Source organism: Peromyscus californicus, unplaced genomic scaffold (genome assembly GCF_007827085.1).
Source record: "Peromyscus californicus insignis strain IS unplaced genomic scaffold, ASM782708v3 Scaffold_4__1_contigs__length_199733344, whole genome shotgun sequence".
NCBI lineage: Eukaryota > Metazoa > Chordata > Mammalia > Rodentia > Cricetidae > Peromyscus > Peromyscus californicus.
Genome location: NW_026294562.1, coordinates 119,148,849 through 119,161,445, shown reverse-complemented (window position 1 = coordinate 119,161,445; position 12,597 = coordinate 119,148,849). Strand labels below are relative to the sequence as shown.

General features: G+C 41.1%; 1 protein-coding gene across 3 annotated transcripts in view; it reads left to right on the top strand.

Moving 5' to 3' along the window:
- Adamtsl3 (ADAMTS like 3) overlaps positions 1-12,597 on the top strand; it is a 296,131-nt gene that overhangs the window by 220,670 nt on the left and 62,864 nt on the right. For all 3 annotated transcript variants that reach the window (XR_008212849.1, XM_052712357.1, XM_052712358.1), the window contains exons 18-19: positions 10,034-10,226; positions 10,334-10,513. Coding sequence is in view for 2 of the 3 variants with exons in the window: in XM_052712357.1 (XP_052568317.1) it covers positions 10,034-10,226; positions 10,334-10,513 (373 nt within the window). In the remaining variant the exon portion in view is untranslated. The remainder of the gene's footprint in view (positions 1-10,033; positions 10,227-10,333; positions 10,514-12,597) is intronic.

Below are 12,597 nucleotides of genomic sequence, written 5' to 3'. Positions count from 1 at the left end.
AATTGGCTCCCTTGTCTGGATCCTCTCTCCCTGGGGGTTGCTGGTTACAGATGACGATAACTCAGCATCTTTGGTATGTCACACAGACCTTTCCCAGTCTGGCCCTGGCTGTTCTTTTCCTTTGTCTACCTTTATTATGTCCACCACTCTTCTGTTTTAATAAAAATTAGATGCCAAAAAAAAAAATGAGAGCCTGTTCCATCACACCCCCCACCTCTGCTGGAGTCTTAGTGATTATGCTGTCCACCTGGTAAGTCACCTTCACTTGTTAAAGGCGGATTTTGCTATGTCTAAAACTCTAGGTGATGGATGAAGGTTAGTGTGTCCCTGTCTGCCATTCCGAGCAAAACATAAGTATAAACATATGAACATTCAGGAAACAAGTTATGCTCGAATTCTATTGTTGCTTCTGTGAAATGTATCGGTTGTGATGTTGACCCTCGTGCCTTGAGGGCATAAGAATGAGGATCAAGGCAGTTGGTCCACTCTGGTCACCAGGTCCTTTGCAGACTGGAGATGGGCATCCTTCCTTCATGAGCCTTGTCCTCTAACCTGGAGTGTCTCAGGAGGAGGCCAGCTCAGATGTGCCTGATGCTTGGTAAAACCTTACCCGCAGTGAGATGACACAGTGGTTTTTGTCCATGTCTGCATTTCTGACTTTGTTGGTATCTGTCAGAAATACTAGGAATGTCTTAGCTGCTCTCAGAGCAATTTTTCTGGACTCAGGTGGGATAATGCAGTAAAAGTCGAGGCCCAGAAACAGCACAGGGAAGTCTCTTCCCCTTGCCTCACATTCACATCTTGGTGACTGCATTTCAGGGTAATCCACACTAGAAAAGGCATTACAGAATAGGCAATATAAATGGGAGAGAAAGTGTGTTCTCACTGCCAAGCAGGTCACCCACTTTGTTAGCTACATCTAGAGCTTCCCTCTGAGAATCAAGCACAGTCAGCTCTTCATGTTCAACAATTGCACATTCAAACCAGTCGTGAACAAAAGTATTATTTTAATGGTCCAGGAGTATAACTCAGTATAGAGAGCTATGTAAAGGCGTAATATATGTAAGGCCTTATGGTTGATCTCTAACACTGTGAAAAATTGTTTTGCTTTGTTTTTTTTCTGTCTCAAACATATCCAACTGTAGAACTAATCTTGGTCGTCAGCTAGACCCACTTGGGGAAGGGGAAAATCAGTGGAGGGGTTGCCTCCATCAGGTTAGCTGGAAGCACATCTGTGGAGCCTTTTCTCAGTTGCTGATAGATGTAGGAAGGTCCGGCGTACTGTGGGCAGCACTAGGCAGGTGAGCCTGGGCTTTATATGAAATTGGTAGCTGATCATGAGCTTGGAAGTAAGCCAGGGAGTAAGCAGTATTTCTCCATAGTCTTTACTTCAGTTTATGATTCCAGATTCCTGTCTTGAGTTCCTGTCGTGGCTTCCCTTTATGAGGGAAGCGTTTATGAGGGAACTACAGAAGTGTTAAGATGAAATAAATCCTTGCCTCCCCAAGTTGCTTATTGGCCACAGTGTTTACCATAGCAACCAAAAGCAAACAAAAACACCAGGCTTATTATTTTTCATCACTATTCTCCAAGTAGTATAATATAGCAACTCTTTACACAGTATTCACATTGTAACCTAGAGTACGTCAGAGGGTGTGTAGGTATACACAAAAGTAACCATTTCCAAGTACTTGGAAATCATGGATTTTGGTATCTTCTGGGGAAGGGGATTGTCTTGGAATACTTGCTGCAGGCACAAAGGATGACTTTATTTGGGGGTAGTGTGGGGTGTGAATCCAATTGGGAGAATCCGCTCATAATAATACTTGGTACTAAGTGGAGAAACCTTAGTGAACCAATCAACTTATCCAGGTTTCTTAGTTTTCTTCTCATTCTAATACTGAAATCTCAATCCAACATTTTTAGAAAAGCAGGGGTTTTCTGTGAACCAATGGAGACACCATTCCTTTTACTGTGTAGAGACCACAGTAAAAGGTGTGCATAGCAGAATGACAAATGTCATTCTTCACGCCTGCAGTTGAGTCTGCTTCTGTGTCTGAGGCCCTAAAGATAATTCCTCTGTCTCTATAGTGTTTTCTAGAAATGTTCAGAGTTCAGTCCTTCCCACACTGTGCTCCTCTGTGCACCAGCACGGAGCGGAGTCTTAAGGGCCTCACCACGTACAGAATCTTCTATGGACTTTAAATGCATCCAGCAGAGGGATGAGCTTGTAACTCCGGCTTGTGCTATCTCATGCATTCCTCTACTATTTTAGTCAATAACTTCACACCCATTTAGAGATGGGGTGATGAATATATAATACAAAATAGCCCTGGTTTCTGAATATGAGAACAGAATTATGGTTTTTAGGTTGTTGGTAACTTGCCCAAGAACACACAGTAAATAAACCGCATGATATAAAGTCAAATGCAAGAATGGAGATTTCTCATTAAATACTATCTAGTCCAAACTCTTCCTTTTCCAAACCACAAAAAGGAAGCTGCTCCTGGCGGAGCCGATCTCTCGGTTTCCAGCCCTCGCTGCCTGCCCTCCCTTTTCTCTACACGAGCCAACGCCCTCTCTCCCTGGAAAGATGGCTATAAAAGAAATGGCCTAGAATTTGTGCAGAGTTTGAGTGGTGACCGCAGAATGGGGAAGCATGCAGGTCTCATTGGCTGAGATGAGTCGGAAGAAGAAAAGACAACCCATGGTACTGGGGTACCTTCTCTCTAGACTCAAATGTCATTCCAGATTTGCAGGAAGCTAGTTTTTTTTTTTTAATCAGGGCTCTGTACTCTCCAGGACAATGACAAGGAAGATGTCGGAAAGTAGGAAAGTAGACCAGGCACCAATAAAACTGAGTAAACCAGAATGTTCTGCAGCCTGAAGGCACATCCCATGAGAGTGATTTACACTATCAAAGGGTAGATGGAGGTCCCAGCACAGTGACAAAATTCTTCACTGTGTTTAAAAAGATTCATGTTTATGTGTGTGTGTGTGTGTGTGTGTGTGTGTGTGTGTGTGTGTGTGTGTGTGTGTGTGTAAATATGTACTCAGAGATCAGAAGAGAGTCGAATCCCCTACAGCTGGAGTTACAGGTAGTTGTAAGAGGGCCAGTGTGGGTATTGGGAACTGAACTTGGGTCCTCAGCAAGAGCATCAGGGGTGAGATTTGAGAGATTTCTCTTTCTAATGTGCAAGGTGACTACAGTGTGACTCTCTCATATGGAGCCTCTGGTTGGCTTTCTTTTACCTGGGGACTTAAATCCGCTTTCTTTATTTGGCATCGAGTTAGATTCCTGAGGCAACCTTAACAAAGCACGGTAGACTAAGTGGCTGGGAGAACCAAAATTTATCATCTCACAGATCTGGAGACACGAAGTCCAAAACCACAGAGTCAGCAGCACTGGTTCCTTCTGAGGGCCGGTAAGGAGAATCGCTTCCAGTCCTCGCTCCGTGCTCCTGGCTCTAGCATTCTGTGGCTTATGAAGAGCATTCTTCCTGTGGTTTTTGTAACGCTTTTCCTCAATGTGTCTGTCTCCAGATTTCTCCTTTCCAGAATACACCACTCAGGTTTTCTAGGGCCCCCTCTAATGACCACCCCTTAACTTAACCAACTGCCCAAACTATTTGCAAATAAATTCTCAGTTACAGATGTAGAAATTATGTAATTTCAGCATTTGGAGGGGGATCATAATGCAACTCATAGTAACATAAAAATTCTTTGTGATCCTAATTCTAACCCTTGAATCACATTTTCTGTGATCATGGGACTCAGGGAGCTGCAGCTCAGAGTCCCCACTCAGCATCAAGAGTACCAGATGGCCACTCACTGGCCCAAAGGAACATTCAAATTCAGAAAGTACAGTATGTGCTGAATGAGTGTCACATTCTCCCTGTGGTCAAGTAGAAAAACTCATTCAATCAAGCCATTCAAAGCTGGGCACTATCTGTGGGGTGACAAGGACAGATTTGGACAAGTTCTAAGAAGGACGGCCTTTGCCAGAACCATCAGGAGGTAAGAACAGCTTGAGTTTAGTTTATAGTGTCCCCCTACTTTGACCACTGAACCCCAGCAAGACTTGACAAAATCTGGAAAGTGTTTCCGCAGACTGCTGAGGGAAGTTTGCTGGATTAGCATCCCACAGGCACAGTGTCCCTTCCTTCCTCCCCACCATAGCCAGAGCTCTTACCCTCCCCGTCCTCAGCAACACATGCCACAGAGCTTCCAAGCTGGAAAGAAGGGAGCAGACAATATGCTTTGGCCACTCTGCAAAATTAAGAGTCTGTTTTTATACAAAAGGAAATATTGTCCCTCGTTTCAAAGTTGCAACTTTAATAACCTTTTCAAAGATTGAGAGTTATGTTGGAGAAAACCCAGGGGAGGCAAAGGTTCCATGCCAAAATAAAGGTAAGTTTGCAAAAATGTTTTAAGTTCTAGAAACCAGTGGTGTAGGAATAACAGGGACAGGGGGTTGCATAATATTTTCCATATAAATATTTACCGACTCCAAGGGCAATAGCAGTGAAATCTCACCCCAGGGTGAAGCTTACCACTGAGACTGGGGTGGACAGTCAGTAGACCTGTATTTACCCTAAGGCAAATGCACTTGATGTATTGGCCTGGGGTCTCCCAGGGGGGTGTTGTGTGCTTATTTGCTCTTGTGAGCTGCTCCCCCTGGCCTATCCTGTAACTGTTGCATGGCTGCTATTTTTGCAGAGTTTGCCTTTTCCAGGAGAGAGCCAGACGTTCGTAGAAACACGCAGGGTTACATAATGGTCCCACTAGTCTGAAGAGAGCCTTCTCCATCAGGAGTCCGGGCCTCATGGGAGGGAGTGTAGGAGCAACAGGCAAGAGGGATGTGTTTTTACTCCAACCGTTTACTCAGTTCTTGAGTTAATATATACACATATACATCATACACATGCACACACCTATGATAAGAAACTGTTGCCCCTTCCAGGAAGAAATAGTTCCATCTCCTGCCCCTTGGGGCTATAACTGATTTTTCTAGTTACATACTTTTTAAAGATAATTAGGCTGAAGTCATTCCCAATAATGTTTACAAGTTTAAGCTGAATCGTTTTAAAAGTGAAACAGATACTTCCTAAATAATTAGATATATAGTCATATTGCCAACAAAATATTGTGTGTGTGCATGTGTGTAGTTTATAACTTTTCTCATGCCTAAGGCTACAGAAACTTAGATATGAGCAATGATAGTCTAATTGATAAACTTCTAGTTAAAGTAGCATTGGTTTGCTCCAAATGCAGACCACTGATAGAACTGGTATGAAGGGGGGGATTAAAACGGTCTACTAGCAGCACACCTATGAAAACAGCTGTACATGCTTGCAAAGGAGAGTAGAGTCGGATGTGACAAGAAAGCTGGCCCACAGAGCCTCTTTGCAGATGAGAAGCTCTGAGGCAGTTACAGCAAATGAGAGTTCAGTTCCTACTTGACAGAGAAAGGAAAAAAGGAAGGGGAGGGAGACGGGTAGGAGAGAGGGTGAGAGAGAAAGAGAAACAGAGACTCTCTACTTCCTTCAGATTGCACCTGAAAGTGCAAACTCCAAAGCACAAGAAGAAAGACATCTAATAGTAATGAAAATAGTCAACAGATTCATCATTTGGAAGATGAACTTACTCTAGGTGAAATTAAAACACACACACAAGCTGAAAAAGACTGAGGCTATTAGCACCTTTGGAGATAGAAATTAATTAATATTACCCATAGAGAGAGCTAGAAATTGTGAAACAGAAATAGGCAGAAATGGAGTAAGAATGGGTGAGTGTAACAAAGAAACAATAAAAATACTAGAAACAAAAAGTCAGTGAAATAGGGATAAGTTACGGGAAGAAATGGTAGCACTCATCGCTTCCTGTCTACTGTGAGCAAGCAACTTCTACTACGCATGTACCCCTGCTGACCTGATGCTCTCCCTTACCACCATCCCAGAAGCAATAGTGCCAAAGACTATGAACTCAAACCACTGAAACTCTAAAGACTATGCCCTTGAAGTTTCAAATGGGAGTGAGGATTCCGTGGCCTCGTGGCAAAGACCTTGCTTACATTTGTCCATGACCTGAGACATCACGGAGGCAGAATTTTACAGTGGAGGTCTGAGATGGCCATGAGGATTCACACTTGTAATTGCAGCTCTTAGGAGACTGAGTGGAGAGGATTGTGAGTTTGAGGCCAGCCTGGGCTACAAAAACAAAACAAAATCCCTTTAAGTATGCAGAACAACTTGAAATATAGACTAGGCTTGTAAGGAGGAAAGGAAAGCCTGAGATTAAAAGAAAAAAAAAAAAGCTAACGTGGAATCTAGAATAGGAATCCAGTGTTAAAGCTCGAGCTTGCGTGGGTGCATGCAGTTGTCAGGTCCAGCAATGTAGACTTCTTGACTTTATAGGTTTTGCCTATCAAGTTGATAAGCCCTAGTACAAAATGAAGATAAGAAATAAAGTGGAGAACCCATGCAAAGCCAGCATCTACTTTAGTGAAAAAGCAAATTATGGAAACTAACTATCCATCCCATAAACTGAGATGTATTGGTTTTGTCTCTGAAAGGATAAGTTTTTCTTGTGAGAAGGAAGGCCCTGTTGACGATCATAAAACAGACAATCGTGCCATGGTGGTGTGTATCTGGGATCTCACCCAGCATTTGGAATACTGATGCAGGAGGTTGTAATTTTCAAATTTATTGACAGTTTTTACTATAAACTTACATTCATTTTATTGAATTTACTTTTCAAGATTGTCTTTTAAATTCCTGACATCAGTGATTTGTGCTTTTGTTTTAGAGTTTCTCAAAGACTTCTTAATTTGATTAGACTTTTGAAAAAACTGATGTTCTTATCTTCCAGCTTATTCATTTCTACTATTTCTGTGCTTCTACCTATGTGTCTGTCTATCTATCTATCTATCTATCTATCTATCTATCTATCTATCTATCTATCATCTATCTATCTATCTATCTACCTATCTCTATCTATCTATTATCTATCTATCTCTATCTACCTATCTCTATCTATCTATCTATCTATCATCTATCTATCTATCTATCTATCTATCTATCTATCTATCTATCCATCTATCATCTATCTCTCCTTTCACTTTAATTGCTTTTTTTTAACCTCTTGAAGTAGAAACTAAGATTATTAAAGTCAATCTTTATTCTTCAAGTATGTGTTTAAGGCTATTGAATTTCTTCTAATCAGTTTTAGGTGTCTCCTACAAGTTTTGACTTTTTATTTTTTATTAATATGCATTTTAAAACACTAACTACAATTCCTTCTATTAATATTTTTATATATAATTTTCCAGACATTTTTCTCTATGTGAATTCATACATGCTCATGGGTAATTTAGAAGATTACTGCATACTTTCAAAATATTTAGGTCTTGTCTAGTTTGCTTCTAGTTTGGTCAGAAAACTTGCTCTATTAGTGATCTCAGGTTGTGAGAACAAAGTACCATTGTGAGGCTGACTTAAACACTAGAACTTTGTTTTCCCGTTGGCTAGACAGTGAAAGGCAAAAGCCCGTAGGGTCTGGCTTATGGAGAGCATTCTCTGCCTGGCCTTTGGAGCCCTGATTTCTCCCTATGTCTGCAGACGGTGGGGAGAAAGGCACCCTATGGCTAGTCTCACTCTAATTACTTCTGAAAAGCCTCATCTCAAACCTCATCCTATTGGAAGACAGTGCTTCAACATGTAAATCTTCATGGAACGCAGATATCTTCACTAAGATGTTTCTATGCAGTTGTGATTTCCACTTTTATGCAGGACTTAGAATATATATTCAAATGTCAAATTCTTTTCTTTCTATATAGTCTTTGTGCCCAAGTTTTTTTCAAACTTCATGATATCCATTAAAATATTTCAATTCTATTTTTTACTTTGGAGAACTAAACATCAAATGGGATTGACATATTCCTTGAAACTTTGTAGGAATTCCATGGATAACTAAGCTAATAGAGTCTTGTCCTTGAACAAACATTTTGCTGTTTTCTAGAAATCTATTTCAAAGATATTTTCAAATAAATCATTAAATAGAAATAATTGTTTCCTATACCTAGCAGTTCATGTTACATGTGCATTATGTTAGTAAACTTTCCAACACTTTAACAAATACCAGAGGCAACTGATTGATAAAGGGAGACCTTTAATTTGATTGACAGTCTGGAAGGTGTCCCCACCGATGGGCACTCTACTCGTAGGTGCCTGTAGTGGCTCAGTGCATCATGCTGGGAGGATTTGGTAGAAGAAGTCCAGGCACCTCATGGCAAAAGACAGAGAAGACAAGGGACTGGAGTCCCACCCCTCCAAAGACATGCCCCCAGTGACCTAAAGCTTCCCACTGACCCCACCCCTTAAAGGTTCCACAACCTGAGAGCAGTGGCAGGCTGGGGACTGAACCTTTAACACATGGACATTCCAACCTGCTTCTTATTCTACTGTTATGCTTGGGATGTTAGTTCTGCACTAGCAAACTTCCTTTCACTAATAAAATGGTTGTTCTTTGTATCGTATCACGAGTACTACTGCTTTTTTTTTTTCATTTTCCTCTAGAAAAGTAAACATGTTTGTTACAGGAAAAGAGAAATAAGAAAATCGAAAGTTACATTTAAATATATGTTTTTTGAGTGAACTTGTTCTTCTCTGGTAATGAATGCCTATATGATGAATGAATGTAATAAAAGGCAGAAAAATGCAAAAAACAGAAATGCTGTTACTCAGACCTCAGTGGTTGTGTGCTTATCTGGTTGTATGAGAAGCTTTTGGTTTAATAATATAAACACACACACACACACACACACACACACACACACACACACACACACACACACACACACTGTACTGTATATAATTACTCTATGTCCACTTTAGCATTTGATGACTAACTGCTGCATCATAGGTTTGTACCTCACTGCTAAATATGATTTTATTTCACTTTATGAAGTTCATTATTTTTCTTTTTTGCCTTACAAAACACCCTGGAACCAGCATATTTTTTAACATACATCTTAAGCATTTTAAATGGTTCGCTCCTGCTGTAGCTCCGTGGTAACTAGTTAAGAATTCATGTTCCCTAAAAATCAAATGTCCATAAGTAAATACAACCATAATATACAACATTTCACTAATCAGATGGGCAAATACTTTTAAAAATGGCACTCCCCAGCACTTCGGGAAATGGGGCATATAAGCTCTGGGTGACGGTGTACACTGCAAGAGTCTTTGCTGAAATGACTTGGAAATATGAATTTAATGCAGCTGCTGTAGTTTTCATTTTTCCAGCTGTTTCACAAGGAAACTTGATTTTTTCCAAGATCTTATTAGAAAGGAATCACATTATATATATGCTGCAAATCCAGTCCTAACAGAATGGAATTTTTCTCAAGGATATTACAAATAACGAATCCAGGTGCCCTGAAGATTTCCTGAAATGTGTTTGTAAGCATTTAAAACCTTTTTTGGTGCCTCTATAAATCATCTTTGCCTCAGGACTCAAAACCGCATCAAGGTTTTATTTTTGATGAATGGTAGTGGCAGGGCAGGACGGGGGAAGCATTTTGCTCCCTGTCACTCAGGATCTTCCCAAACAAGTGAGCTCTTTAACTGCTTCCCTGGCATTTCTTCCCTTTAAATGTTGTGTTTCAATCACATATATTCAGGGAGATGCCACAGTGTGGAGCCTGTACAGAGTAATCCGATCTAGAGCAGTGGTTCTCAACCTTCCTAATGCAGTTACAGTTCCCCATGTTATGGTGACACCCCCCCATCAAAACACCATTTTGTTGGTTCTTCATAACTGTAATTTTTCTGCTGTTACGAATTGTACCATAAATATCTGATATGTAGGCTATTTGATATGCGACTCCCGAAGGGGCCGCGACCCACAGGTTGAGAACTGCTTTTCTAGCGGTCCAGAGAGGAGCTTGTGTGCTTGTCGTGTTTTGCCTCATTTGAAGCTTCACCTTTTCCCAGTCGCTTTTGCCTTTTTCCTCACCTGGCTTTTGGTACAGATGGCACACGGGCTCTTGGGGACCCTGCTCAGCTACCTGCGGCGTTGGGATCCAGACCCGAGATGTATACTGCCTACATCCTGAGGAATCCCCAGCCCCTCTGGAGGAATGCAGAGATGAAAAGCCTCATGCCTTACGAGCATGCAATCAGTTTGATTGCCCTCCTAGCTGGCATATTGAAGAGTGGCAGCAGGTACAGAAGCTTGGCAAACCATGTCCCATTCTGCTTATGGCAATGGCAGGAGCCCTGCTCTGCATTAACAGAAAGTGAGGCCACTGCTTCACAGTCTCTTTTCTTAGTGTTCCAGGACATGTGGTGGGGGAACCCAGAACCGGAGAGTCACCTGTCGACAGCTGTTAACAGATGGCAGCTTTCTGAATTTGTCGGATGAATTGTGCCAAGGACCCAAGGCATCTTCTCATAAGTCCTGTGCCAGAACAGACTGCCCTCCACAGCTGACTGCTGGAGACTGGTCAAAGGTAAGGGCCATTCTTTACCCCTTCCTCTCTGCTCCTCCTTTGTTTCAGCTGCTAAATATTTCCCAAAGAGGTTCAGACCAGCACTAGTGAAAAACTGGCACAGAGCCAGGGCATGGCCACTCAGAAGCCAGTTGTGAACCTGGTAAGTACATGGAAGATGTCGTCCTGCTCACATTCTCCTTCTTGCTCACTCACTTGTTCTGTCTCTCTACGTGTGTGTTTGTGTCTCTTACATGCACACAATCTTATGGAAGAAATCTTCAGCTTATACTTAAAATGGACTTGCCCTCAGATGTTTCAATTTTTGGATTCTTTATTTCAAAACATTTTCAAATATTTAAAAAATTTTTAAGTGTGTGTGTGTGTGTGTGTGTGTGTGTGTGTGTGTGTGTGTGTGTGTAGGTGTCTACAGAGCCATAAGTGTCAGATATCCCTGGGCTGGAGTTACAGGCAATGGGTGCTGGGAATGGAACTTGGGTCCTCAGCAAGAGCAGTATGCCCTCTTAAACAATGCGAGTCTCTCACCCTGCCCCCAACTTCTTGATTCTTTATTACAAAGTCCAAGAAACTTGGTTGGGTGTTTCTTTCACATTTTTAATCTTTACCTTTATAATTGGTATTTGGTGGAGCCAAGGAAATAGATGATTCTAGATTCAGATCATTCTATCAGTGTTATCCAATGGATAGGCTGTCATTGACCCCACATGTTATTAACTCTTTATAATATGACAAGTATTAACTTACAATTGCTCATTCTAAATTCAATAGTCCTATTTCATAGCCTTACATGCTTGATCACTTAAACAACGGACATTTACTGAACACTACTGTATTGATTGCTAGAGGCACCAGGAATCAGAGACACCAAGAACACAGTTTTAAATGAATTCACACTTTAAGAAGGCAGGTAGATGAAATAAGACTCATATTCATGTAGGGGGAGCCCAACATAGGTGCCATACGTGCAAAACTGTGGGAAGTGTGGAAACCTCTGTTCCTTCTTCAGTGCTGGGAAAGGTTTTAGAGGATGTGGTTTTAATATTGAGTTTGAAGAAATGAGGGCAATCTCTGTGGTAATGAGATCAAAGGGAATTCCAGATAGTGTGCCACCTTTGAGTTTATGAGTCTCCTGGGACTTGAGAACAGGACTCATAAAGGAAGCGGTGGGAGGTGAGATGGAAAGCCAAGGATGTAACCAGATGGGAGAAGATTTAGGTTATTCTTGTGTATCCCCAGCATCCTCAAAAGTATGGCAGAAACATTTGAATATTCAGAAGCTAAGACAAACTGGCAGCCTTGATCATATGTTAGAGCAAGAAGACATGGGAGACAGAGAAGCCATAGAAGGTAGAGGTTGGATTCAGATGACTGGCAGATAATGAAGCTGTCAGTGTAGAAAATAGTAGACAGTGTTTTTCTCGTTGATAAGAAATGATCCACTTAGATAATTCCCTGTATATCTTGTGCACACTTAAAACTAGCACAACTGGAAAGGTCTATGTAAACAGCACAAGTCAAGTGAAATACTAAATGACAGTCTTACAAATTGTCCTTGGAGCTAGGAGGCGTTAATGGGAGGATTAAGTGTGAATGTGATCACAATACATTGTATGAAATTGTCAACAAATTAATAAAAATGTTTTAAGTACAGTTTTTGAAAGAGACTTGGGGAATGCAACAGACACATTTGACATTAACTTGACAGTGAATGAGCAAAAAAGAGGGAAGTTTTATAGCTCTGTCCTAGGAAGTTAATGGATAGTGTGGAGCTGATTATAAAGTTAGCTAGAGAAAGAAAAACATATTCAGAAGGTGATGTAAGAAGAAAAGAAAATGGATTTCATTTTGAAACACATACAGCTTGAGGGTCTGTCTCGGTCTTGATAAAGAATTGTAGCCTAGGTGAGATTTGTGCCCAAGTTGTGAATGTAGGACTCATCAACCTGTAAGTGGTAGTTGCAGTCCAAGATGACAGATACCATGACATCTAAATGTCTTTTGTCAACAGTTCCTTTTAAATCATTAATAGGTTTTCAAAGAAGCAAAATTATGGCAGCAGCACTATTGTCTAATATCTTCTAATC